The sequence below is a fragment of the Falco naumanni genome, chromosome 14 (genome assembly GCF_017639655.2).
Source record: "Falco naumanni isolate bFalNau1 chromosome 14, bFalNau1.pat, whole genome shotgun sequence".
NCBI classification, from domain to species: Eukaryota; Metazoa; Chordata; class Aves; order Falconiformes; family Falconidae; genus Falco; species Falco naumanni.
In genome coordinates, this window is record NC_054067.1 from 22,595,358 (window position 1) to 22,623,221 (window position 27,864).

The 27,864-nt window shown below is 56.8% G+C and overlaps 1 protein-coding gene across 1 annotated transcript in view; it reads left to right on the forward strand.

The window, feature by feature from the left end:
• The first annotated feature begins 2,065 nt into the window (after positions 1-2,065).
• EFNB1 (ephrin B1) overlaps positions 2,066-27,864 on the forward strand; it is a 54,771-nt gene continuing 28,972 nt past the window's right edge. Inside the window, exon 1 of the mRNA XM_040614593.1 lies at positions 2,066-2,263. Coding sequence (XP_040470527.1) covers positions 2,148-2,263 — 116 coding nt within the window. The 5' untranslated portion in view covers positions 2,066-2,147. The remainder of the gene's footprint in view (positions 2,264-27,864) is intronic.

Genomic DNA, 27,864 nt, shown 5'->3' on the forward strand with positions numbered 1-27,864 from the left:
AGACCCCTCCCCTTGCCACGGTGCCTTTTCCCACCTCGCGGGGTTTGGTTTGGTTTGGTGTCTGCTGAGACACTCTGGTACTGGCACCGGCGGGCAGCTGTCCCAGTGTGCTGGTGGGGCTGTGCCACTGCACCCCACAGGACTGTGGCACTGGGTGACCTTGGGATGCTTGTTGGTGCTTTTGCCAATCCATGGTGCTCGCCTGGCTGGCACATTGGTTCCCCTCATCCCTGGGATGTGCCAGCACCCATCAGCACCCAGCTGGGCTCTGCTGGTGTGAGGGGGTCCGATCCCAAAGGAAACCCACAGGGATCCTGCCTCCTTCTCCTGCCCGTCGGGGCAGTTCGGGCACAGGGGGCACATGGGCACAGCATCCCTGTTCAGAAGGATTCCTGGGCTCTAGATCCCCACCTAAGCCTGTGCCGGGAGAGCCGGCATCGCCATAGCAACCGATCGTGATGTCATCGGCAGATGATGGCAGGGCAGGGACACGGGCAGGCAGCAGGCAGCACAGCCACAGCACCCTGCCAGGCCAGGGCAGCTCGCCGGCTCAATCCGCCCTCCAAAAAATGGGAATTGTAATCTTTATTTTTTCTCTTCCCTCAGTTATTGTCACCTCTGTTGCGTTAGGGTGTCACCAGAGCAGTGCCAGGTGCACTGCCTGGACCCAGGGTTTGGGTTAGAAATGGCAGAAACCCGCGGAGCCTCTGCGGGTTGTGCTGGGCACGGGGCAGCGCAGAAATGGATAAATAGGACAAGGAACAGAGACGGATGCATCTGGGGTGTCGCAAAATGAGGGCGATTAGGGTCTCGGTTGGAAGCAAACTGACTCCAGAGGTATTTCTTTGTCAATTTTTGGAATTTTTAGATCTTCTTAATAAAAAGTGAACAGACTCCAAAGTGGGTTTTTTTTGTATATATATATTGTTTTTATTTTTGTAACAGAAAGCAAACTGACTCTGGAGGTTAAAAAAATTTTCTTAATAGAAACTGAACTGACTCTGAAGGGTTTTTAAAAATTTTTGTAACAGAAAGTGAACTGACTCGAGCTGTGATTTGAATTTCTTAATAGACTGAGAACTGACTCTGGAGCTTTTTTTGTTTATTTTTGTAACAGAACGTGAAGTGACTCTAGAGGTGTTTATTTTAAAATTTTCTTAATACAAATTAAACTCACTGCGAAGGTTTGGGTTTTTAATTTTTGTAATATCAAGTGAACTGATGTGCCTATTTTTATTTTCTTAATAAAAAGCGAACTGACTCCGGAGGTGGTTGTTTTTTTTAATAATTTTATTAATAGAAATCAAACTAACTCCAGAGGGGTTTTTTATTATTTTTGCAACAGAAAGCAAACAGACTCCAGAGGTTTTGTTCATTTTGTTTTTTTCCGAAAGCGGGCTGATTCCGGAGTTTCTTCCTTTCCCCCCCAAATCCCCCAAAACTCAAAAAACCCTGCAAAAACTTCCAAAAACTTTCAAAATTTGCAAAAACCTGCCAAAAAAAACCCCACCTTCACAAAAAACTTCAAAAAAGTTGTAAAAAATTTTGAAAAAATTTAAAAACCTACCCCCAAAGGTGACTATTGGGTATTTCAGGGCAGACCCACCGCACGCGGAGCCGCGCCGCCCCCCCGCCGGGTTCCGCCGATCGCTCCCGCGCTCCCCAGCAGCGGGCGGGGGCGGGGCCACGCGCGACCGCTGGGCGGCGCTGTTGGACCGCGGCTGGATCCCGCGCCGAGACAGGGCTGGGGGGGGCGCGGGGGGGGCCGGGCCGTCGGGGAGCTACGGTACCCCGACGGCCGCGCCCCCCGTCCCCCCCGCCTTCCCCTCTCACCGCTTGACTGGGGGGAGGTGGTAAAAGGGAGGGGGGTGTCTGGAGGAAAAAAAAAGGTACGCGCGCCCTTTAAGAAGCGAAGGTGGGCGTGTCCCCGCCCCGCAAGGCCCCCCCCGCGCCGCTCAGCGATTGGCCGTGCCGCGCCGGGCTGCCCGCGCCGTTGCCTGCGCGGAGGAGTAGAGCGATCGTCGCGGCGGGCGGCGCCGCTGTGCGGGAGGGGACGGCGGCGGAGGCGGCGGGACGGGAGACGGAGGCAGGCGGCGGGGAAGCGGCATGGGCGCCTGACGCCCGTCCCGTCCCGCCGCCGAGGGACGATGGCGCGGCCCCGCGGCGGGCGGTGGTTGCTGGGCGTCCTCCTCGCCCTGTGCCGCTTGGCCGCGCCGCTCGCCAAGAGCCTGGAACCGGTCTCCTGGAGCGCCGGGAACCCCAAGTACGTGCGGCGGAGGGGGCGCGGGGGAACGGGGGGGGAACCCGCCTCGCACCCCCCCGGCAAAAAAAAAAAAAAAGTAGGCCCGGGAAAAATTAAAAAAAAAATAATTAAGCAAAACCGCAGGATTTTTGAGGAAAAAAAAGCCCTCCCCGGGAAGCGGCGCGGGCACCGCGAAGAGCTGCGGTCGACGGACGGAGAGGAGCGACCCCCGGCTGGAGTACGGACCTCGCCGAGCCCCGGCTGCTGCGGGCTGGTGCCTTCGGGTTCTGAAAACAATGTACTTCTCGTTTTTACCCCCCAATTTTTAAAAAATTTATTGGCTTTTGAAGGTTTTCTTACCTTTCAATTTTTTTTCATTTTTCAAGAGGTGTTTCATTTTTTAGATTTTGCCTTTTTTTAACGTAATTTTTACCTTTACATTTTTTATTTTTTTTTTTTCCCCTGGATGGGGGGAGGCTCCGCCGGCGCCGCCGCCCCTCGCCCGGCCGCGCTCTGGAGGGTGCCGGGGGCCGGATCGCCGCACTCTCTACCTCGCCGACGCTAGAGTTGGATTTATCCTTTTTTTTTTTTTTTTAATTATTACTATTTTTTCTGGCTTTTCTCTTTCCAAAGCAAGCCGCGGAGGAAGGCGGGGGGCGGGGGTTGGGCCGGCGTGGGACCCCCCGGCCCGGGTCCGAACAAAGCGGCGGGGCCGCGGCGTGCCTGCACAGCCCCGCTCCGGCTGCGCTGCCGCCCGCTGTACGCACGTATAGATCTATATGTGCTGTGTGTGCGGACGCGTCTGCCCCGGCGGAGGTGCAGGAACAATGAGAAGGAGCTTTTCCAGCGCGCCGGGCTGAAGGGCGAGGAGGAGGAGGAGTGGAAGGTTCGGCCGTGGTCCCCTGACCCGGGATGCTGGTGTCAGGGTGGTGCTGGTAGCCCCTGTGCTGGGGGGCTTGTAGATCTTGTAGATCACAGCGTGTTTGTTGGTGTTGGCCCCTTATCCTTTTAAAAAAAGAAAAAAAAAATCCTGCTTTTGGCTTGATACATTTTCCCCACCACCACCACATTTAAAAAAAAAAAAAAAATAAAAGAGTTTTTGAACAGTTGGAGAGAACTGAAACAATCTGGACGACATTCCCACTTGGACACTTATATTCCAACCAAATAATTTTTTTTTTTTTTTTTTTTTTGGTGAGGGAGGGGAAAAAAAAAGCTACTTTGCAGGCACACGCGTGTGCAGGCACGCTCCCGAGCTTCAGCCAGTGTGTTGGGAAGGCTGGGACGAGGGCTGCCCGAAGTTAAATTCTCCTTCTTGGTGTGGTTTTTTTTCTGTTCTTGGAGCTGTGGCTGTGAGCAGAAAGAGCCTTTACCGTCGGGAATCGATCTGTTGCTTTGTGACTCTGAGGTGTCGTGAGAGAGAGGCAAATCCAGAAAAATCCCTTTTGATTTGAAATAAAAGGGCAGCTGGAGGTGGTAGTGGCCTTGGCTGGGTGGCATTGGGGGATGCCATGTCACCCCAGTCCTCTTTACCGTTGGCCTGGGAATCTGGGGGCAGGCGGCCGGCAGGCTGGGAGCCGGAGGGTTGGCATGCCAGTGGCTCCCCACGTGCTCCCCATCTGCTGGGTGGCTGCCTGCGGTGGTCTCCTGGTGGTACCTTGAGGTGTGTATCCCCCAGTTTGGAGCTGGGTGGCTGCCCGCCCTCGGCACAGCTTTCTGGGTGCCCACCACCCGGCATGGGGACGGCTGCCAGCGGTACCAGGCGCAGGGCAGTGCTGGTGGTGCCCCAGCCCTGCAGTACCCACGGGGATGGGAGAAGGTGGGAAGTGCCCAAAATGTTGGCGTTCCCACCCAGAAATGGCTCGGCCAGGGTGGGACGGGCGCTGGGGAGGATCCCAGCGGCGAGGTGGGAGCCGTGGCTGGGTTTTGCCTTGGTGGTCGCTGTTGATGCCCAGCTGTGGTCCCGCTCGGTCTGACCCTGGAGCCTCATTTTGGGGTCTGTCTTTTAGGGTCCCCCATTTTCTTTTAGGCCTTCATGCCCCCGCCTCTGACATTTGCAGGTTGCATGGTGTCAAACGCAGTTGAGGAAACCAGTCTGGGGAGTTGCGCGTGGTGCGGGGTCCAGGTCCAGTCTGGGGAAGAGCCGTGCTCTTTGTTAGACCAGGACAGCTCTTCTGCGGAGATCCACGAAAGCCCCCACACGCGCCCACCACCATCCTTGGGGCTCTCCAGCCCTTCCTCCGGCGCTCTGTGGGCAGTGCCGTGCCCGTGCCAGCCCTCTGCCCCGCTTTTCTGAGCTCTAACTCTTGTTTTTAGAATAGAGTGCTAAAGCCTTTAAAAATAACGTTGCTAAGTGGAATTTTCCAACAGATAGAAGAAGAAAGCGTTGCATGTCTGGCATTGGTGGTATCACTGTAAATAAGGAAAATATTTTTCTGCCCTTTCCTCCCCTGGGCAGCTTGGGGCCGTGCGTACAAAGCCTGAGCTTATAACTTCACTGGGGCGTCACCGGCAGGTTCCTGATCTCGTGGTGGTTATCGGAGGGACGCTGATAACGCGTCCGATGGAAGGAATGATTTCCTAATCGAGTTAAGACTGGCTTAAGCTGTAGCGCCGTGTGCTGTGCTGGGGAAGCGTTCCCCTTGGCTCCTAGGTGCGTGGCCAAAAGCCAGCCCTGGAATCATCACTGTCTCCTTATTGTGAATAATTCTGTGTTTTTTTAAGGGGAAAAAAGTAGGCCTGGAGATGCTTTTGCCAGATAAAAGGTGGTAATTGTCACAAACCTGTGCTTGGGACCAGCTGAGGCTGAATTAGATCCCCCTGAGTGAGCTTTCCCCAGGATGGCTGTGGAGCCCCAGGATGGGCTCTCGGGGAGCCAATGTGGTTTTAATTTTATTCCGCTGTGTCACTGGGGGGGTGGAGGGTGCTGCTGGGATTTAATCGTCCCCTTTGCTGCTCAGCTGGGGGGTTGGTGGAAGCGTGCTCTTGTTGGACAGCCAGGAATTGCAGGGGAAATTCTGGCTAAATCCTTTCTGTACTCCCTTGGCTGTAATTTTGGAGAAATATTGACCCTGGTGGGCTCCTGTGCCGACCGTTAAAAGGAAGCATTCCTAATAAAATATGGTTTGGAAAATTCATTTCAGGCTGGAATTTGCCTCTCCAGAAAGTATTTTAATAAGGAGGTGGGGGAAATGGGACACATCATCCGCGCAGCTCTGAAGAACGGGTCGTTTCGGCTCCGCTTTTCTCTCTTTATGTGAAGTTTTACTCGGCCCCACTTGCTTGCTAGCTGTGCAGAGCCACGCTGCAACTTTCTAAAAACAAAATAAATGCATTTATGTAAAAAACAAATAAAATAGGCAGGGCAAATAGGGGAAAACCAGACAAAAGTAATCCTTTGTGGTATTTTTATTTTGTCTTTAATGGCATTATGGTGTCCTGTTGAATTCTGTAAGCACTGAGTTTGAAGCCTGGTGTATCTTTGCCTTTTTTAATGCCTTTTACGGGAGACAAAGTGCTTGCTGGAAGGTTGTTTCCGAGGGGAATGGCTGGCCTGGAGCTCTGCATCGGTGGGCTCACACTTGTCGGAGCAGATGTAATTTAATTACTGTACCAGTGGGCACGTGAGGCGCTTCACAGTATAAGGAGTTGGGAAATAATGAAAGCATGCTGCTTATTTTTAATTAAGAGCCACGTTTGGCTGGCTGAGCCATCAGAGACTCCCCCTTCCTGGGGAGAGGTGGGGGCTCCGTTGGGTGTGGATGGTACCGAGAGGGATCCGATGGCCCCTGCGCATGCCTCTGCCTCCCTGGGTCTTGGCTCCATCTCCAAAGGCTGCCGGGGGCTGGGCGAGCCTGGGTGCTCTGCGTCCTGGTTGGAGTTGCCCTCTGGAGTGAGTGGAGGATCCCTTTCCAAGCCTGCTGGGTGGGTGCTGGGGGACCCTTTGCTGGGTGCCGGGCTGAGTGCACCCCCAGCACGGAGGGCTCCTGCTCTCGCTCTCCGCAGGGCAGAGCCCCCGTGCCTGGCCGTGTGGCAGTGACGAGCAAGGTTACTCTTCTTGCTGTGCCTGGGGAAAGGAGCACCCAGGGCTCCTTGCGTGTTGTTTGGGAATGACTTCATTAACTTAAATTAAAAAAAAAAAAGTGAAGGCAGCGCTGCGGCTATTGCAGTAGCTGGGTAAATACCACTGGATTCTATAAAATGGATTTAACTGCTTCCTTTAAAAGAAAAAAAGAGCCGTGATGGGGTGGCTGATTGATTGTAAAAGGAGCCGTAGCTTTCTCCAGAGCAAAACAGCTGCTGCAGCTCCTGGAGCCGCATGGCAGCGGGGACGAATGGGGCTTTTGTGCCCGTTCTGGCTGTGGAGGGCTGGAGGGAGCTGGCAGGGGGCTGCTTCCCTCCGCGGCCGCACCTGAGCGGCTGCATCGCTTTTAGTTTTATGAGCTGCTCCAGGGATCCCTATTCCAAACAGGCTGCGTGCAGCGGGGTGGGATGTGCCCTCATGCGGTGCAGCCCTGGCTGGGTGGGCAGGGGTCCCCCTGCCGAGCAGCTCTACGGGGTGGGCAGGGGTTCCCCCCCCCCAAGCAGTTTTATGGGGTGAGCTGGGATTGTCCCCCCCGAGCAGCTTTATAGGTTGGGTGGGAGTCCCCCCCAAGCAGCTTTATGGGGTGGGTAGGGGTCCCCCATGAGCCCTGCACATGTTTATACGGGTCATGGGGGTTGCAGCCAGCCAGTGTGCATGTGCAGCCTCTTGCACGACAGGTCGGGAACGTTTGGGTTGTCCCCTGGAAACTGGGGGCTTGGCGATAGGGAAGACCCCTTCTATCCATGTAGGATTTGTGGGTGCTGCTGGCCCCACGGATCCCTTGTGGCTCTCCGGTCCCTGCCCCGCTGGCAGGGCACCCCATCATCAGCACAGCAGCGGCAGCACTGCCGGGAAGCGCTGGGGTCCGGTGGGAATACATCTTGTACCGATCAGTAGCACATGCTACTTGGAGTCTGGCAGCTGAAACAGGGTGGGGAGAAACAAAGCTGAAATCCATTCTGTGTCTAATTAATGATTGCTTGTATCGGGAGAGCAGGAGGAGGACTCTGGGCTCTGCGCTATCTCGGCGTCACATCTGGGCAGGAATGTGGCGGCCATGCTGCGGGGCTTTTGTTGTGCTTGCCTCAAAAGAGCCGGGGTCCTTTCTGGTGCTTTCTGACGCTTTTTCTGCTTCCATCCCTCTCTCTGGGGCAGGTGGTGTGGCAGAGAAACATCCTCCGGCAAGCAAGGAGGGGTGCTGGGGGCGTTTCGCCTGCTCACAGAGAGGTTCGGCACCCCTTGGCGCGCACCCGGCATCCTTCGCGGAGGTTTTTCTTGCCCCTTGTGTATTGTCTCCGGTCGGAGCACTGGTGCTCTGCTTGTGGCTGTGCCGGAGCCTCGGGATCCTGGTGCTCCCGGTTCCGCCAGCCTGTCTGGGCTTGGTCCCTGATGAGTTGGACAAGCCGGGGCTAAACGTCCTGCTTGGTTAGGCTGGGTTTGGGCACGGGGTGGGGTTTGCACGGCCCCCGCGCTTTCGGGGAGCAGAGTTCTTCCTCTGGGGCTGGAGCCAAACCCTGTGGAGGCTGTGGGTGATGCCTGGAGGGGAAGGTGGGCTCCAGCACCCCCCTCCCTGGGGAGGGACAGGGGATGGGGGGACAGGTTTGGGGGGTTACGAGCGGTGGCTTCTCTGCTGCGAGTTCTCCCCACCAGCACCCCCGGGCAGGATCAGAACCCGGCTCAGGTGCCGGCGTGGCACCCCGGCCAAGCAGAGCAGCTGCGCTTCAAAAATGCCAGCTATTTATAACCCTGGCTTGGCTGCTCTGGAATAACCTTTTCCTACCCGCAGCCGGCCCTTCCCAGGTGGGCTGCTCCGCCTTTCCGAGGCCGTGGCACTGGGCTTTGCTGTGGGGGCTGCACGGAGAGCTGGAGCAGGGGGGCTTGTTAGTGTTCATCCGTGAGCTGCCCTCGGTGTTTTCCAGGGGTCTGTCCTGCCGCGATGCTGTGCTTGTGCGTATGTCCACGTGTGCCGTGTCTGCTGGCCTGGCCGTGGGTGGGCTTGGGCTGCAGTGAGAGGCTTCGTGCCAACGCGGTTGGATGCGGGTTGGCTCTCGGTGATGCCACCGTGGAGGTGCTGGGGACAGGATGCCCGGGGGATGCTGAGTGACGAGCTCTCTGTCCCAGCACCTTCAGGCTGGCGTTGCAGAAGTGCCTTCCTCGTGATGGCCAGGCCCCCCTCCCCTGCAGAGGCCAGGGGTGTGTGCCGTCCCTGCGAGGGGGGTCCTGGCTGGTTTTGGTGGCACCTGAGCCTGCCTCAGTGCTCCACGTGCCGTGATGGGAGATGAGTGTCCCTTTTCCCGGCAATCCTTTCCTTGTGGCTGGTGGCTCCCTGGCTTGCAGCACGATCCCAGCCTCAGGAACAGTCTGCTCCGCCTGGCTTTCAGCATCAAATGGCTTCTAAGTAGGTGCTTCAGAAAAAGCATTTTTGCAGCTTATCAGCTATAAATACCCTTACACCATTAATATTGATCACTGAGCGTTTGTGTGTTTTCCTTCTCGTTAAGGCTGGGAAACGTCAGCGGCTGCACGTGCATTAGTGCAAGGCTGAGGCTCGACACTGTCCTCTCTTCGCTCCCGCTTTGAGTGTTTTAATGGGTTTTTCTGAAACCTGTAGTGCAGTCTGGCGCGTGGGCTGTCGCGCGGGGACGGCAGCCTGGGGTCTGGTGGCAATGCGGAGTGATGCTCGGGGACGCAGCGATGCTTGGGGATGTGGTGGTGCTGGGCTCTGGCGTTCTTTGTCTGGGCTCACTGTAGTATTGAAGCCCAACGCGAGGGGGAGGTTCGCAGCCCCCCCGACTCCCACTGGTGTTTTGGGGAGCAAATTACTGACGGGCGTCGGAAGGGGGAGTGGGCGCAAAAGCACTTCCCGCCTTAAAACAGGGTGTGGCCGGTCCTTCCCCGGGTGGGGGTCCAGGGCGGGCTCCCCCGGTGCCAGCAGGGGTGATGGCGTGCCCTGCCTGCAGCCGGGCAGGCAGCATATGGAAAGGATCTGGGTGTAATATCCCGGGCTGGAGCGCGGCTTTGCTGAAGAGGCCACTTCAGCAGGGGACGCGGCGTGGTTAGTCCTCCCGGCTGACACATCCCAGGCTTTCCTCAGACTTGAAAGAGCTCGAGTTCGCCTTTGAATCTGAGGATTTATAGCCCTTTTAGGCTCTCCAATAAAAGCACGGCTCCTTCCTCAGATAGAGCCCACCGTCTCCCTCCTCCGGGCTCATTATCCTGGGGATTTGTGTTGCTTGCTCTCGCTCTGTTGTTCACTGCCGCTGCTTTCTTCAGATGTGCGGCCGAGAACTTCAGAGCATAAAAGAAGAGTTGGAGGAGCTGCGGGTCCTGGCCGCGCTGCCAGGATGTGGTCCCTGCCACGGTGTTGAGCAAAGGCGGCTCTGGACCCAGCAGCGCGTGGGGAGAGGACCCCTCACCTGACGGTGCTGGGGGTATGCCAGCATCTTGCCCTGCAGCTGGGGAGCATCACCTCCCCGGGCCCCGTCTGTTCCCGGTGGTTCCCCTGCCATCCCTCGAGGGCTGGGAGCAAACCAGGGTGCGATGCTGTCCCGCTGGGTGCAGGGTGTGCGCCCAGCCCCTCGGCCTTGTCTTGGCCCATGTGGGCACTTAAGCATCCTCAGCCCTACAGATCATGTCTGCTTTATGCAGGCACGTCAAGCCTCTAACTGTTTAAAGAGAGGCTTAGGAAAGAGTCCAGAGAAACGACATAATAATTATTGTATTACAAATTGTTTCCTTTAATGGGCCCTGTTGGATCGCTCAGTCTGCTAAACACATTGTGCCCTCCCCCAGCCCCGTGCTGCCGCGGCCCCTTTCCACCGCTCCAGCCTCCCCTCACAAACCCAGCCCTGCTGGAAAATTCCTCTGGCCGAGGAGCCCGGCTGGTGGGGGGCTGTGTGGGGACCCCCTCGGGGGCTGCGCAAGGTGAGGGGTGGCCCTGTCGCTGAGGAGGGGTCCTCTCCCTGCGGAGTGGGTGGTGGTCCCAGCCCCTTCCCGTGCTCTGGGGCATTGTATTGCCTTGGACCGTGCTGTATCCCAAGGGATTTCAGGGCGGTGGCACCTCCAGCAGATGCTGGGGGCTGAAGGGCATCTACTTGCCATGCAGAAACCTCTTTGCCGTGCCGGCACCGGTGCCATGGGATGGGCAGAGCAAGCTCCCTGCCTTTCCCCGGCGTTTCGGTGCTGGCGTGGGGGCGGACGGCTCCCAGGCAATTTTTTGGCAGCTCCCACTCCTGAGAGCTGTGGGGTGTAAGGAGAGGAGCCACCAGCGGCAGTGCGAATTTCTTTGTTGCCCCCAAAGAATAAACGTGTTGGAATTAAGCAGCAGGTTACGTTTCTTCAAGGCCGAGCAGCAAATATGTTTTAAATTTGGCAGCCGGCAGCAGAGAGCGGGTGGGAGAAATTTTCCAGGTATTGCGTTACACTTTCCCCTAAAAGGGCTCTGCTTTGGGGCTGGGGATTAAAGGCAGGAGAGGAGGGGGCAGCCCCGGGCGCGGGGCCGGGGGAGCAGACCCCCTTCTTTCTTACGTGCTCAGAGCCCCGTACGCTCCGGCACGCTCCGGTGGGCACGGGGATGGGATGCTCACCCTGGCTGACTCGGGCCCTGCTCGGGGGATGGCCGGGATGGATTTTTGGGCTTCCTCCCTCTGGGTGTGATGGGAAATTTCCACCTGGCTGTGGGCACCGCCCCGCTCCGACGGCCTGCCGGGCTCTGCCTTGCCCTCCTCTCCTCTGATGTCTTTAATAAATGTTTCATGCAAGAGCGAACCTGGGTTCCACTCCCAGCACGGCACTGGGGCTTGGCCAATTAGTCAGTTATTTTGGAGGAAGAGATATTAAATTATTTATTTTTTTTTAATCTCAGGCCAGTGCATCAGCTGCAGCCCCTCTCCTGTGGGAAGCGCTGGGGTGGGGGCGAGCTGCGGGGGCTTTGCATGGTCTCTGCCGTAGTGACCTCTCCCTGCAGCCCATGAGCTCCGGTGTGTCCCCACTGTTCGGGATGGGGAGCTGCCCCTTGCAGCAAGCAAGAGATGGGGTCTTGGCAGCTGCCTCTGCTCTGGCTCGCACCCTGTGCCCCCTGCACCTGGCTGTCCCCCCCGCCCCAGTGTGTCCCTGGACCCTGGACGGCCAGGTGGGTGGTCCATGAGCATCCCCTCTGGAGCTGGCACTGGTGCATCCCATTGTTCCCAGCTTCCTTCGCAGTGGGAGGAGGAGATGATGCTTCCCCAGGAGGTGGGGAAGAGCTGTCCCCGTGCCGTCTGGGGGTGCAGAGCCCCCTTCCCTCTTGCTGGGCAGAGCTGAGGGGGCCAGGGAGCAGGGGCCCATCCAGATTGGGGTTGCGGGAAGGTGTTCAGAGGTGTGAGGGACTGGAGGCAGCTGGAATTTCCCCTTCAGCTGTGTTTGGGTCTAGATTTGTATTATTCTTCTTCGTGTAAATTCTGCCAGGGCATGGTCTGGTTGCGCACCCCTGCCTGCGCATCCCTGCCGGTGTGTGCTTGCCGGTGGCGTGCCTGGCTACCCCTACGCGCCCGTTAGCTGTAGCTAATTGCCGAAATAATTTGGGCAGCAGCAGCCCGGCAAGGAAGCAGTGCCAGGCCAGGGCTGGTGGAGGAAGGGGAGAGGAGGGTCCCTTGTGCAGCCGTGCCTCCTGGCCTTGCCAGCCCTCTCCCACCCCTCTGTCCTGCACCGGTATGGCCGGCTTTGCGCCTTTTGGTAGTGTTGCTACAGTAGAACTTTTTCCTATTTTCTTTTTTTCGCTTGCCCGAGCTACAGGAAAACTTGTTGTTGGGGTTAGGGGATGAAGGAAAGCCCGCTCGTGTGATGTTGGGGATGGTGGCACTGATTTGGCTTGGTGTTCCCTCCCTGCCAAACGATGGGTGCTGCACCCTGGGGGGAGGCTCTGCAGGGCCACCCTACGAAGAGAAGGAGTTTGGCCGGATTTGGCTGCGAGCACTTGGAATGGCACGTGATGGTGCACAGGCCAGCTAGCTGGCTTCGTGTCTTGGGCTTTTCCCTCCTGTGTTCCTTTGCAGAATTAAAATTTCTTCCCAAAAAAGCCAGGGAGGATGGCACTCTGGCATAACAGTGGGGAGCAGCCAGTGCCCCCCCAGGGACTGGGCTCCAGTGACCACCTCACATGGCTGGGGACAGAGGGGGTCCCATACGAGTTCCTTCCCGGGAGCAGTTCCCAATCCCAGGGAGGTTTAACATTTGGTGATGCTTTTGATCTCTGCCCTGACTTGGTTAGCGATGGGTGCTGCTTCCCTAATTACCCCCTTCATGTGGGGCTGTGCTGGTTGTTTGTGCTTACCTGGTCTCTCTCTCTCAAGAAAAAAAAAATACCCTGCAAGGGTGTGTGCGGGGTGGGGGAGCACAGCGTGCTTTCCCATAGCATGCAGGAATCCTACAGTGCTCTTCATATAGCCCTGGGTGCTCCCACCCACGGCAGGCAGTTTCATGCTCCTTGGCTGGTTTCATAACATCCAGGAGAGGCACGAAAGCCTTCCCAAACCACCTCCCTTTGCTGTGCGCGGAGCCCATGCGCTTGGGAAGGCAGTGGGGGTGCCCCCACTTTCAGGGTGCCAGGCAGGCAGCGGTGCTGGGGGTTTGCTGGTTGTGCCACCCGTCCAGGGAGCGCCGGTGCCCGCCTAGCATCCCTTCTTGGCTGGGTTTTACTCCTTTCGGGGTGCAGGCTGCTCGCTGTGCCTGGGCAGTGGCAGGGAGAGTGGGGGCATTCCTGCTGTCCCCAGCCTGGGGAGGGGCATCAGGGATGGGGAAGGGCTGCGTGGGATCCTCCCGGTTCCTGCTTTCTGAGACGAGGCCCTTTCCTCCTTAATTTTCCTCTTTGAGGATGGAGCGGCGTGGGTTGAGGATGGAGGCGCATGGACCGTTCCCGCAGAGCTCCCAGGAGTTCATCCGTGCCTGTAAAGCAGCTGGGGGTTTGTAAAGCATCAGACTTGCAAAGTAAAGCATTAATGTGCTGCTGCATCATACCAGTGCACGGATGGAGCAGAGAAATTTTTGCATTGCTTATCCGAGAGTGCTTTCTCCTTAAGGTACCTGCAAGTGCCTGTCCCAGGTGTGCCCGATTCACCCCGTGTGCCTGCAGCTGGGCAGGAGGCACCTTGCCCGCCCTGTGCTCTGTGTTGGGACAGTCTCTGCTGCCTACTTCGTGTCGGGGAGGGGGTGAGAATCCCTTCCCTAGTTTGTTACAGAGATTTGTTGATAGTACGAATGGTTTCCTTACATGAGGGTGGGGAGCGGGTGACAGATACAAGAGCAGTGGGATAATTGCTTCCAGATGCTGCCTCCCTTCCTTGCTGGGACTGTGGGTGTTCCAGTGCCCTGCCAGCTCCAGTGAGCAAAACCAGGGAGTCAGCCCAAAAAACAGGGCTGGCCTGAGCAGTTTCAAACAACTTGGGATGCGATGGCCCTTGATTTCACGGCATCTTCTGGCAGCCGGCGTGGTCCTGAGCAGCAGACACGAGGCTTTCCTCGTTCTGCCCACCCCTGAGCTCGGGCTTTATGAGAAATGCATGGGATGAGAAATGGGAATGGGGACGCGATCCGGAATTGGCAGCAGCGGCTGCATTGTGCACTGCAGGCGGCTCTCCCGGATCCGCACCAGAGGAGGCTGCCTCTGCTGCGCCCGGCTTTGCCGCGGCTCGCTCCGCCTTGGGATGCTTGTGCTGTAAACACCGCGTTTTTTGGCATCCGGACTTACTTGCAGAGAACATCCTTGCTAGCAATACTATTAATGATTATTTATTGGTTCTTAATGCCAGATAATGTAAACATCTAGCTAACGCAGCACACGTGTTGCCCATGCAATGCAACATCTCTGAGTGCTTGGTGTTGGGTCTCGGTGCTTTATGAGTTAGAAGGAGGCAAATGGTGGGTTGTTTTGATAAACTCCCCTGAAGGGATAGATTCTTGAAGGGCTTTGCTGCTGACCTTCTTGTTAATTACTGCTGTGCAGCGCCGGGAGGACCAGCTGAAAGGGAGTAATGAAGCATTGTCATCCGGCGCGCTCAGCCTGGCCAGGGCCCCGCGAGGAAGACGCCTCCTCCCTGTTGCACCGGGGATGTGTGCCTCTCTCTGCATATTTATCAAGCTGGTTCCCCGTGCCTGGTAGATCTGAGACTCGACTCATAAGACCTCTTTTAAGGTTACGGTTCTGACCTTGATTTACACCAGCAAGGGGTGTCGATGCAGGATTTTTTTTCCCCAAGGTAACCGCAGTGGAGGTAAATCTGGCTGATGATAAAGGTGCAGTGGAAGAAAAGGGAGCAACATGTCTTGCCAGCGTGTTCTGGCGATGGGCACGGGTTTGACTTCCTTGTGTTTCCCCCTGCTTTTTTAGCCCCAGACAAACCTGGGTAGGAAGGAGAAAGGAAGATGTGAACAGAGGAAAATTCCCTAGTCCTGTGATTTCTGTAGTGCTTCTGAAGGTGAGAGTTGAGTCACTTTGCCTGGTACCAGCTCAGCAATTCCACCTTGTCCCTGGAGTGTGTCTGAAGTCACGCAGGGAGAAATAATGCTCGGGGTTAAAAATAGATGCTGACAATAGGAAAGGAGGACTGGAAAAGCTCCGTGTACAGGGGAGGTGGACAGAGCCCAGCAAAAGGCATCAGGATTGTGCGCTGCTCGAGCTGGGCTTTAATGGCTTAGGCTGGAATTAAACCTCGGTTGCACTTGTTGTAACCTGGAGCGGATTTTGCTCTTGGGCTTGGATGTCAGTCAGTCAGCCTGGGGGGAGAGTGCCTCTGGTTTCAAGGGTCTTGCAAAAGTTTGTTAGTGAGGGTGCAGTGCTGTTGGGGCCAGGGCTGGGAGGAGAAAGCAGCTCGTTAAATCCTAATTGCTCGAGGAGGGCAGGTGGGACAGGGCTTTGGCAGAGGAGAGCCTGGCACAGAGTGGCAATGTTCCAGCTCCCCTGGCATTTTTAGGACTGATCCGGAGAGGGAGGGACTTAAACTCCATATGCTTTGTTTTCCAAGCTGGGATGCACAGTCCTGCCGGTGCCCAGAGTGCTTTGTCAGGCTGTCCCAGTGCCACCAGCAGCCGCCTTGCTGAGAGTGGGGTGTGCAGGGTGCTGCTTGGCCGGGGATGGCGGCGGTGCCAAGGAGAGGGTGCTGAGCGGTGCAGAATTCCACAACCCTTGCCTTGCCCGAGGCTTTTGTTAAAGCTCATTAAAACCATCTGTGGTTACCAGAGCCTGACCAGAAAGCCTGGGCGGCAGCGGAGGCTGGGGCAGACCGAGTCCCTGTCCCCTGTCCCCATGGTGGGGACACGGCCAGCGCTGTCCCCCCGGGGTAACTGCCAAGCAGCGGGCGGGAGGAGATGGGGTCACAGCTCCTGCTGGAGCGGGACCAGGAGCGATTCCGGCTTCTCTCTTAAGGCTTTTTTCTTTCTCTCCTGTTTCTTTTCCTCTGGCAGCCTACTCTGCCCTCTCCACCGCACGAGATGCTGCGAGTACAATAGGGCTGCGAGGTGGGGCGGGAGGGTGGAAGGAGATGAAAGGGGAAAAGTAAAATTGAAGCATGTCTGGAAGGGCATTTTGATGTAAATGGGACTTTTTGATAGACTTAGAGAGACACCGGCAGAAAGGGCACCGGCCCCCTTCAGTGCGCTGAGCGCTGTGCTCAGCTCTTTCATTTACTTGGAGAAAAGGGCATTTTTTCATCCCCTCTCGGGTGCACCCACAGCTCCTCCCCGTCCCCATCCCCGCGCGCGTTCTGGTGTGGAGCAGCACTGTGTGCGTGTCTTAATGAAGTCAAACAAGTCGAGAGCCCTATTCAAAATGGGAAAGTAGCGGCAGAACCTCGGGAAAGGGAGATGGCTTCTTGCAAGCCGAGTGGGCAAACCACGGAACCACGGGTGGTGGTGGGGGGCATGGCTCCATCCCACCTTCCTTGCTCCAGCAGCTGCTGCCAGCTGGTCCCCTCCCTGGGGAGGGCGCGTGTTTGATCCGCTCTCATCCTTTTGATCCCAGCCCTCGTCCTTGGCATCGTCTCGGCAGCTCTCCTGTGTTTGTGGAGTTGTGGCTTCATTGTGAGTCATCCTCCTTCCTCTCTGCTGCTTTTTTATTTTTCCCTTTTCCTTCTCCTAAGAGAGCACTTACTGAAAGGAAGCAGCACATTCATCCAGGAAACAAGAGCACAATAAACACCCGCCATTTATAGTTTAAAAGGCATCTCTGTCGTGGTTGTCACTGCTGCGTTGATAGACAGTGATGAGGGGTGGCTGCTGGTGTCGGGGAGCCGGGGGTGCTCCCTGTGCGCATCAGCCCCAGGGTCCCTGGTCCTGCCCAGTGGTGGGGAGCCCTCGGTGGGGGGTGTCACTGGTCTCCTGTTGCCTTCCCATGTGCTCGCATGCTTCTGCTTGGCAGCTAGTGACCCTGCCAAGGCGAGAGGAAGAGGAATGAGGACAGCGCTGCTCTCTGAGTCTGACAGGTCCAGGGGACTGGGAGGGGAGAACCGGGAAGGTCGGTCGGAGCTGGCATCGCATGTCCCCGTGCCGTCGCAGGTGATGGGTAGCCCAAGAGGAGACCTGTCACTTCTCATCTCCATGTTGTCGGCTGAGCCCGTGGCTGAGCTCGTGTCCTCCCTGCACCTCCCCGCTGCTGTGTTCGCCTTCCTTCAGTTGTTGTCCTGCGCACCAAGCTGTCGGCAGTCCGAAAATTTACTACTGGTATAAAACCATCAAAACCCAGAACTGTTAGTTTGTAAAAATGGCAAGGCAATTGCAGGGGAACTTGTTTCTTCCTCTGACAAACTTCTGAGTCAGTCCTTTAATCTCTAACGTAGGTTTATGGTCATCTTTATTGAAATGCTTGGCTCTGCAAAGGATTGACATGTATGACCATCATAAACCAGGAGTTATGGGAGCCCAGAATTGCCTTGATGGTCCAAGTGTCTGCAGGAAGCATTTTTAAAATCCGTAATTGGGATTTATTGGCCATTGTGGCTGAAACTGTCAGTAGAAAATAAAATAATCAGCTCGGGACTTCCCCCCCCCCCCCCCCTTGGCATTTGACTCCTTCCACGTATTCTTAAATCATTTTCTGTCTTGCCGACATACTTAATGCCTTTGTACCTGGGGGACCGTGGGTGAGAGGAGGGGTGTCCAGCCCTGGTTGGTACTGGGTGCCTTGGCTCCCATCCCTGCCTGGGGCAGTTCCCCATGCCCTCCCGTTCCCGCACACCCCCCTGCCTCCCCATCCTGGGCAGGCTGAACATCTAGTTGGTGCGGTCACAGCCATGGCTGTGGTGGATGTGAACAGGGGCACGTGGAACACTGTGTGTGCCTGGAGGAGGCACCTCAGCTGGTTTCTCGCCTGCATTAGCTGGGTCCTGTGAGTGACACGTGCTTTTTGGGGTTGTTTTGTTGTTAGAGATGTATGTAACAGGAACAGTATGCTGTGGAAAGGCGGCCTCCTTGGGTCGATCGGGAAGGGTGCAAAGAGGCTCCTTGTGCCTGCTTGTGGGAAATGGAGACTGCCAGGACCTTTATCACTCAAACTATCAGTTTCCATCGAGTTACAACAGTACTGAGACCAGTGCATGAGGCCGACTGCATAAGAGAAGTAATCTGTGCCAGAGCCGCAGAGGAGCCTGCGTGGTTCACTGGGTGGCATGGGCTATGCTACAGCTGCGTTAGCCCCGCTCGGTGTTAAAGCAAACCTCAGTGCTCTGTAGCTTCTCCTTGCGTAGGACCTTGGTGTTAAATCTCTTGCTTTTTCTTTTTTGGATAAGCTAAACCCCAATGTTTTATGGGTTTTCCCCCCAGTGTTTTTCCAGTCTTTGAATCATTTCTGTGCTTTGCAGTTGTTCCCCATCCATGTCTGATGTCTGTGGCTATGGGTGGGCAGCATCACTTGTCCAGGCTGTGGGTGGGCAGTATCGCTCTTGCTGGTGCCTGCTGGTTCCCTGCTCGTGGGTGCAGGATGCATCCTGTGCTCCCAGCATCCAGAGGCAAAATTCTGACCCAGCCCTGAGCATCTTCCCAACCCTTCCCTGTTATCTGCAGCTGCCAGTTTGCTCTCCACTAACCTGTGACCGCAAACAACACCCGACAGTGCCGGGTCCTGAGTTAGGCTGAAATAGTCTGCTCGAGTTGATAAAAATCTCTGTTTTTGTTTTGTTTAACAAATATCTTCCTTAATGGCAGAGCTTTTTGTTAAGCTTTCTCATATTATCATCACGCTTAATCATGCAGGGTGTCTTCTAAAAGTACTTTTTTAAAATGCCAGTTTTCATCCAGGTTTTAAAATTGAAATTCATTTTTTATCCAGAAGCAGGATATAAATGACTCTACTAAAATTAGATTAATCCTAATAAGAATGTCAGTTATCATTTCTGAATACATTAAATTTTTTTTTGAAATTTTACATGCCTCTTTAGCTATAATTGCTAGTGTAATTTCTTACATAGACATGGTGTGTCCTCACGGTTGACAGAAATACTTAATGCAATGTCGACACCGCAGTAAGTTCCAAATTAGTGCGTTGCAGTCGCTGAAAACGTTTTGAACTTTCTCCTTAATAAGTTAAAAAGAAAAAGCACCTTAAATGCAAGCAAGGGTACAATGTATTTAGCTGGTCTGAGTAAAGCAGGACGGTTGGAGGGTGTAGCCCTTCAGAACGGAAGACAGAGGAGAGGAAGGGCTGAGGGTCCCCGGGGGACTGCAGGGGTGATTTGGGGTCCAGCAAGCAAGAGCAGGTGGTGAGGTTTGTGTGGAGTAGGGGCAAGTCCTGCCTGGGTCCTGAGGGCTGCAGGGCAGGACTAAGGGGGTTCTACAGCAGCACTTGTGCGCAGTTTAAGGCATGGGAAATAATAAAACCCTTTCCTGAGGGATGTGCCGAAACCATCCCTGCCGGCGCGTGCAAGGTGGGCGTTTGATCTCTGCTTTCGCAGCTCCGGTTGCTTGGAGTGGTGGTGCTCAGCGTTGGGGTTTGCTGGGAGCGTGCCACCCGGTTGCAGCCCTCTGCGAACCTCTGCCGGTGGCGTGCATCCTCTCAGCACCCAGAGCCCCTCGCCCTGCCTGCAGCTGGGGGCGTACGGGGGGGACAGCGGGGGGACAGCCGCGTGCCCGGAGCGGGGCAGACCCCAGCAGCCCCATTCATGCAGCGGGTGCTTTGCAATGAACTCCCTGCTGCAGTAAAAGGGTTGGCAGCATCAGCCCTCTCATGGCTCCCAGCACTGTGGCATGGCTGCGATGTGTCCCCAGCTTGGTGGCACAGCGTGTGGTGGGGTGAGGACCGCAGCGGGAACGCCTGAGCTAGCGGGATTTTGGGGCAAGGCTCTGGGGAATCGCATCTGGCAGCAAAGCGGAGGGGGAGGATGTGGTTGGGGGGAGACTTGGGTTTCTCCTGCGGCATCTCGTCAGCCTTCTTCCCTGTGCGTGGGTGGCAAGTTGGAGGTTTTCGACTCTGGGAGGGGGAGGGTGGGAGCGCTCCCTGTCCGCAGGCGATTGGAAACTGCTGCGCGTTGGGCCGGCGCTGGAGCGGCCGGGCCGCCCGGTGCTCTATCCTCCTCCCCAGGCCCAAGGGCTGGTTTATTTTTAGGTTTAAACCCCGAGCTTTCCTTAGCGTCTTGTTAAAGCTCCTGCCGGGAGCAGGGGCTGGGTGTCCCAGGAGGGTCTGGGGACATCCCTGGGGAAGGGGCTGGAGAGGAGCACCTGTCCCAAGATCTCCGGGTCTGGCAGTGTCTGTGACACCTGAGACAGCAACGGCCTTTCTGGTTCCTCTGCTTCTCCTCTACCCAGCTGGAGGTTGTACATTTTATTAAAGTTCAGCTGTATGTGTATCTGGCCTAAAAATAAAGGCAAGTACGAGCCAGCTCTGTCAGCAGGAGAGGCGTAAACCTGACACCCGAGTGCTGCGCTGGCCTCTCTCCTGGCCCCTCTCACCGCTCTGCTGTGCCGACCAGCCCTGGACTGGGTAAACTGGGAGCAGCGGAGGAGCGGACGGGGGGAGCACAGGCCATCCCAGCACCTTCCAGTGGTGAAGCCGTTAGGAGGGTCTTTCTCTTCACTGCAGGCTGTAGATAACATAGAAAACTGGGGCTTTTGTGCCTGATCAGGACTCCTCAGTAAAGAGGGAACGTGGGCAGCGCTAGGACGATGTTTTGGGGCGAAGGGGACACCTTTGTCCCCTGCTGAGTGACACCCAGGAGCCCAGCCTAGAGTAGGAGCTGGATTCACGCTTTTTGGCGGAGCTTGCTCACTAGGCTTTGGTGACCTCTCACAGTTTGTGTGCAGGAGGAAAACAGGCGGAAAAAAAGAATCTTTTGAGGTCCCGTGACTCATCTTTAGCTTTTTCTTTGAGACCTAAACCAGACCCCATCCACCCCCGTGGTGTGGAGCTGGAGGTCCTTTACAGCCCAGCGCAGCGTGAGGGTGGCAGGGCTGACTCGGCGGTGAGGAATACTGTGTGACCTGGTTACTGGGGCACCTGCGGCACGGCCGCAGCGGCAGCTCTCGGGGCAGCTGTACTCGCACTTCCTCCCCATGGGGTGGTTGAGAAGGTCTTAATAAGTTACAAGGCGGGCTGCTGTTGAGCGAGCTCCCGGTAATGACACGAGAGTTGAGGGCTGGGTATTTGCAGCTGCCTGGGAAGATGGCACTTCCAGACCGAACCAGGACAGAACTCGTTTGGCCACATCTGGGAGCCGGGAGATCAAAGCGCCCAGCAGTGAGTCACGGCGGCGCGGTGAGGGGTGATGCTGGGACCAAGGGGGCTGGCAGCTGCCACCGGCGAGGCTGGTGAAACCCGGGAGACCTGTTGGTGCAGGGCAGGGCATCCTGCAGCCGGGCTGCAGGTAACCATCTGCAGGGATTTCTCCCTCCCCAGTTCCTAATGTTGGGATTAATCCTTCAAACCACAGCATTGCTTCCCTGGGGCGAGCCTGAGCCCCAGCCCCCCCGTGGGACCTGCTGGCAAGTGGGGTCGGTGCCCTAGGGCTGTCCCCTAGCTCTCCGTGGGGTCTCCGGGGATGGAGGCATAGCATCGGGGGCGGCTGGGGAAGGGGCTTCCTAGGGACCTGGCCACAGCCGGGAGGTCCCCGCTGCCATTGTTTCCCAGGGCACGCGTGGGCTTTATTTTTGTGGAAGTCCTCAGGAAAATGGGTGAGGCTGGCTGCTCCTCTCCCTTGGTTCAGAGGTGGCCGTGGAGCCAAGGGGTCTGGGACCCTTGGTGCTGGCTGGGTCGGGGTGCAGGAGCGTGGGCAGGTGGCTGAGGCTCCCAGTGTCAAACTGGGTTTGTGGGGTGCAAAGTTGCCTGGGATATCACGTACTGGGGTGCAGGGAGGAAGGGGCTTCCTCTCGCCCAAGGACTAACCACAGGCTGTAACTTCATCTCTTGGCTGTTTGCTTTCAGTTCTTCGTTTTTCCGACCGGGCTGGAAAAGTGAGAGGTGGGAAGGGGGAAGGGTCTTCGGAAAACACTGGGGTTGGTATTGGGTCTGGTGGGCAGAGCGCCTACCCCCCCCCTTCCCCTGCGCCCCCCAGCCCCGTATTGTGGAGGGCTGCAATTTGCCTCCTTTCTGTCCCGGCTGGGGATTAATCTGCATGACAATTAGTGGGGCTTGGGTTCCTTGGGCATATTCCTGCCGCTTTCCCTTCCAACTGGGCGCCCAGCCGTCGCCGCGTCCCCTGCCAAAGTAATTCTTTGCTTTGGAACTGGGAGGCGAAATCTCCTCCGTCTTATTTCGGAGGGGTCAGGGAAGGAGCGGGAACCCTGCTGATCCAGCCTTGTTCCCTTTTAACCTGCCTCCCCCCTCCTGGCCCCCTGTCCTCCGGCTGAGTGGGGCTGCAGCCGGGGCACCAGCATCCAAACCGAGGCGAAGCCGGGAAGCACGCGGGGCCGAGCGGGGAGCCCGGCGGGCTGCGCTGGCTGGGTGAGCAGCTGCAGCATCTCGCCTCAGCCGTGGGGCTCGTGGGGCTCGCGGGGCTCGTGGGGCTCGCGGGGCTCGCGGGGCTCGCGGGGCTCGCGGGGCTCGTGCCGCTTCTGGTGCCGCCTGGCCTCAGCCATGCCTGCTGGGGTGCTGGGCGCTGCTTACTGTTTGCCCATTTCCTGGGGGTTTGGGTGTTTTTGGGGGGTGTGGCGGTTGCGGGTGCAGCATCCAGCTGCCAACCTCTGGCCAGGCAGGCACGGGGGGGGCTCCTGGTGCGGGCAGGCAGAAGGTGAGCGCAGGCTGCCCACGCCTCGGCCCGCCGCCGCCCGCGCCTCATTGTCTCACTTCTCTCTCCATTCCTACGCCAATTAAAGAGCCGTGTTGCCATTCATGGCCCTTATGGTTTTGTTCAGTTGTCTGTCAGCTCTTGTCAAGCCCTGTCCCCTTCCCCTCCCCCGTTTTCAAAAACAAAACCCCTGACAAACCCCCCTTTGAATCCCCTCTTACCTCACTCCCAGCGTGGGGCCCCATTGACGGGGATGCCGGCGGCGGCGACGGGGAGACCGCTCCCCATGCTGCCTTTGTGGGCCGCCGGCAGCCCCCCGGCCCCCGGCCTCCCCACTTCTTGCCAGCATTAATTAGATAACCCTGCTCGTCTTTATTTCTCCGAGGGGAGGTGCGGGATGATATTACTTGAGGGAGAAAATATAGTGCTTCCCCCCCCCCCCCCCCCCCCCCTCCCCTTTCACTCTTTATATTTTTTGGCCAAGTTCGTGGTTCCATCACTGGCCGAGTTGCTTATTGCACTGAGAAATAATGACTTTGCAGGGGGGCACGTGGGGCGCAGGGGGGAGCCCAGGGGAACCCCAGCGCTCCTTATTCTGCCCAAACGGCACCTGCACCCCGGGACGGCGCTGGCAGGAGCCTGGGGTCCCCGGAGCCGCACGCCACCGGCTGCGGAGAGTGCTGCAGGTGGCAGCAGCAGCCTGCGCCACTGCTCCGGCCCCAATTAAATTTCTCAAACTCGCTCATTTACCAGCTTTATTTATTTGTTTATTTTCTAATACCCCCTCTCTTGCCGGGTTTGAATTAATATAATTTGTTTGCATGGTTTGGGTGCAACATCTGAACGCATGGGGTGCTGCGCGGAGGTGGGAAGATGGAACAGCACGGGGCTGCTCACATCAGCGCCTGGCTGCAAAGGCTTTGAGCCTTCCTCCTCTTCCTCCTCCTCGGGGCATTGGGGCGGTCAGCAGCCATCCCCCTTCAGTGGTGGTCGAGTGTCGGGAGGCAATCCTGGCTGAGCCTGTGAGGTGACAAAGGAAAATCTTTGCCTTTTGGTGGGTGCTGCCACCTGCCTTTGGCAGCACCCAGCCCTGTTGCCGTGGCAGGCTGGGGGTCCCTGTCAGCACCCACCACCAGCAGGTGCCTGGGCAGGGTGCTGGGAGGTGGTAAAAGCCTCGAGCTCCCCGTCCTGCTCGAGAGGGTGTATTGACAGTGTGCAGGGGGCACCCAGTGGCTCAAGGTCTGGAATGGGTACCCCTCTCCGGCGAGCCCCGGCATGGCCACTAGTTTCTGCAGTGGCTCTGCTGTCGCTGGGGCATGCCTTGGCCTCTGTGGGATAAAGCCCAAAGCCACCCAGCCTCTTCTAGGTGTTTGTGGGTGGCCCATGGGCCGCAGTTGGGATGGGGCAGGAGGAGAGGCAGCTGGAAAGGCAGACTTGACAGTCCCTGCCATGAGAGGGGATGGCAGAGTTTTCTCCCCAGGTTCCCTGCCAGGCTGGGTGCTTTGGTGTCCACCTGTGGTCAGCCAGTGCCATGGGTCTCCATCGCCCGTCCTCCTTGGGGCCAGTGGGGGCTCTGAGGCTCAGATGCTTTCCCGTGGCCCGTACCTTCGCCACGCTTTGATTACCTGGACGGCTCAGGGAGAAAGCCCTTCTGTGGCACAGGAGGGCTCCAGAGCAGTGGGGCTGGCCATGGGGCTGGGGCAGTTGCTGGCTGCAGTGGGAGGCGCCGGCCGTGGGCACCGAGTTACGGCCAGTGCCTGTGCTGCTTTCCTGAAGCCTGGCTGCTGCCCTGTTCTCTGCAGCATCTTTGGTGGCTGGAGCAGACTTCTGCTCGGCTTCTTCTTGCTTCGTACTGACCATGGTGTCACCGCTGCTGGAACGGCCAGGTCCAAAAGCCCTCGGCAGCAGGGCAGGCTGACCCGCAGGAGGGCTGGCGCAGAGGGCAGAGCAGAGCCATGGGGATCGTCCTTTTGCCCTGGTGGCCTCTGCTAGTTGTCCCTCATGTACACCTCCCCTGCTGCGGCATCTGGTGCGGGGACACTAAAGGCATAATCCGTACAGAGGGGCAGTGTTGCTGCTCGGTGGGTGGCTTTTTTGGCTGAAGGGCACCTCTGCTAGTGGAAGCATGCTGGGGTGTAGTAGCAGGTGAGGTGTGCAGCTGGCCCTTGCCCAGCGTTGCTCTGGACTCCTCCCCAAGGAGAAGGGGTCTGGGCTGAAGGAGGGAGACGAGCCCCTTCTGCAGGCTGCAGGTTTGTAGTTGTCACTTGGATCTTCCTGGCTTCCCATTGCAGGAAGACGCTGCAGTTAATGTGTGTTGTCACGATAAAATAGGTTGGTCATTGGAGTTACAGCAGTGCCTGTGGGACTTGCGAACAGAGCTCAAAGAGCCACGATGGGATCTCTCCTGCTTCCCACCTGGTGTGGGCAGCTCCGCGTGGGTTAAGCGAGATGCTCTCCTGGCCTCCAGTGACTGAAGCTGGTTAGGGAGAGCTACGGTGCAAAGCATTGACTGTGAGGCTCGTGGTTACCAAACCTCCGTGCAAAGCATTGGAGTGGCCTCCTGGCATGGCCAAAGCCACCGGCTTCCCTGTGGAGACACAGGGAGCCAGGTCTGGGCTGGCACTTGAGTGTGGACTCACCTGCGCCGTCTGAGCATCACACCTCTTTGGGCAGAAAGAGGGGTGTTTTGGTTTCATTGCCCCCATGGCTGGTGTTTACGTGCCTTCTGCTTAATTGGAACCCCAGCTTGACCGTGACCCAGAGCCACTCACGGTGCAGAGCTTGCTGGGGTGCCTGCGCCGGCATGGCACTGCCTTGAGCATCTCTTGGCTCCCTCTCAAAAAATGGCATCCCTGTTATCCGGGGAGGGAGGTCACTTTTGGGTGGGTGAGTGGGTGTTTTTACCAGCCGGTGACGAGCCTTACAGCTGGCATTAAAGCAACAAAGGGTTTTTGGGGAGCAGCGGAGTTAGAAAATGGCATCCCCGTGCTGGGGGGGTTGGGGTGCGGGTTGCCATGGCGACTCGTTTATGCCTCACTGATGCATCGTGTAAATCCGTTTGGAAACGAGAAGGGCCTTTTGTCTTTGGGAGGGTTGAATGGGCCTCATTAAACCCAAGATGTGGAAAAAGGGCCTTAGAGTGTACCCGGGAGGGGGATGGGATGGGACGAGACGGGCCCGTGGGGCTCAGCAGAGGCGGTTCCCCCTGCCTGGGGGCAGAAAGGGAAGCTGGGGGGGCTACAAGGTGCCGTAAATAGCTGGAAAGTATCTTTTTGAGGGAGGCCAAAGGAGTGAAGGAGATTGGAGGCAGTTATCAGAAAGAGTTACCTGAAATTGCCGTGTTCTGTGCTGGCCACCTCGGCTCCGAAAGAATGCAGCAGAAATAGAAGAGGTCTGCAGAAGGGCAATGAAAATAATTATACATAGATCAGCAGGGGGAAAAAAAAAGATCGAAGTCTCTTTTTAAAGGAGGCTAATAATAGAAGATCACATAAAAGAAGTGGGATCTAAAAGTGTGGGGATTCGCGTGCTTCTATTTACCCTCTCTTGCAGTGATGAGTAACTCAACTGAACGAGCAAGAAGGAGACAGATACAGATGGGAGGCAGAGGAGAGCGGGGAACCTTTTTATTCAAGCTGTAATTAACTTCCTTCCGCGAGATATCTTTGTTCCCAGGAATTTAACAGGAGTCAAAAAGGAGAAAAAGGGTCCTCTGCCTCAGGGTGCTGGCACCGCTCTGGGACAGGGCTGTGGCTGCTGCTGGTGTACTGGGATGGTGTGCTGGGATGCGGTGGGCCGTTGGGTTAAGTACGTAATTACTCTGTTTTGTCCTCGGCTCTTGAATGGTGAAGTGAGTTGGGTGGTGGGCTGTGGTGTCCTGCAGGGCTGGCCGGGGACCCCCACTGATGTGCCAGCATGTGCGGGCAGCCCTGCTGGGGGTATTGTAGGGAAAACCTGTTCCTGTCACCATGGAACGGGATGTCTGATGTCTCGTTTGAGCTCAGGGGGGACCATGCAGTTGTCCCTGTCTGATGGTGCTGTTTGACTTCAGCCACGGTACTGTGAAGGTACCACCCGAGCAAGGTCCCAGTATTTGCTGCCAACCCCCTGATGTCTCGTGTGTGGTGGCAGTACAGGTTTTGGCAAGTGCAGAGGTGGCTGGCATCACCGGAGGGGCTTTGGAGCGATGGCCAGACTGAGCTCTGGAGGGACCCTCTGATGGCTGGAGCGTGACCGGGCTCTGTGGCACCAGGGGATCTGGAGGTCTCCTCCGGGGATTTCTCCTAGCTGTTAGCCAAGTGTCCTGGGCAGAGAGTCCCCTGTGCCTGGCAGCTGCCATGAAACAACGATGCTGTGCCCTAGAAAAGCAAACAAGAATAAGGCAGAGAGGCAGGCACTTGATTGTGTGTGTGCAGTTGGGCACTGGCAGCGCTCTCGCAGGTTTCGGAAGTGTTTGTCAGGGGTACGTGCCCAGTTTGTACAGGGAGTTTTGGCTTTCAAACTGGGTTTCTGTAGTTGCAGTGGCTCGCAGGAGCTGTGGTCCTGCTGGAAGGACCCATACGCTCTCTTGGTAGGAGAGCGGTGCCAGCCTGCTCTCCAGCTGACCAGGCACCAGGAAAGCGCATGGCTCCTGCATACTAGAAAATGCCACATGCACCTCGGTTATCACTGCCCTCCCCTCACAGCGCCGCGCTTTGCCGGGCATCAGCAGCCTTCCTGCAGCCTTCACTGCCAGAAGTAGATGTCCTCTTGTAAGGTAGAGTTATTTTTGGATTTCTTTGAAGAAAACAGCATTTAGCATATGTCGTCTTGTATGTATGTCAACGTTAATGCTTTAGAGCATCTCTTCCAAGGAGGAGACTGTTGTTAGATGTTGTTCTGTTTTCTGCAAAGTCTACAGTAAGGTGAGGTACCTCGTGTTTCTTGGGCATGGAGGAGGGTGATGCTGCCCCAAAGATTTTGCAGTTCGTGTGGTGCAAGGAGTGCCTGGGCTTGGGGGGAGAGAGGTTGTTGGAAAGTGCATCAACCCATTCTTTTTAAAAAAATTAGATTTTCAGGCAATTTACTGCTCGTGCTCTCCCTGAGGAATAGCTGAAGGACTGCTAGCATGTTTGTAAAGGTGCTGATATCGTGTCTGCAGCTATTGCTGTGAACGTGTTAGCTTGTCCATGTTTAACTCTGACCCAGCCTGCTAGCCCAAGCGTGCCTGCATGGAGAAGAGGAGCCGGCGTGGTGTGTGCATCTGGAGGAGTGAGGTATCGTTCCCAGCACGAGTCCTGAGCTTGCTCTGGCCAAACTCACATGGTTTTCCATTTTACCCCACGTTCCTAGGCTTGTTGATCCTCGAGCAGCAGCGGGAT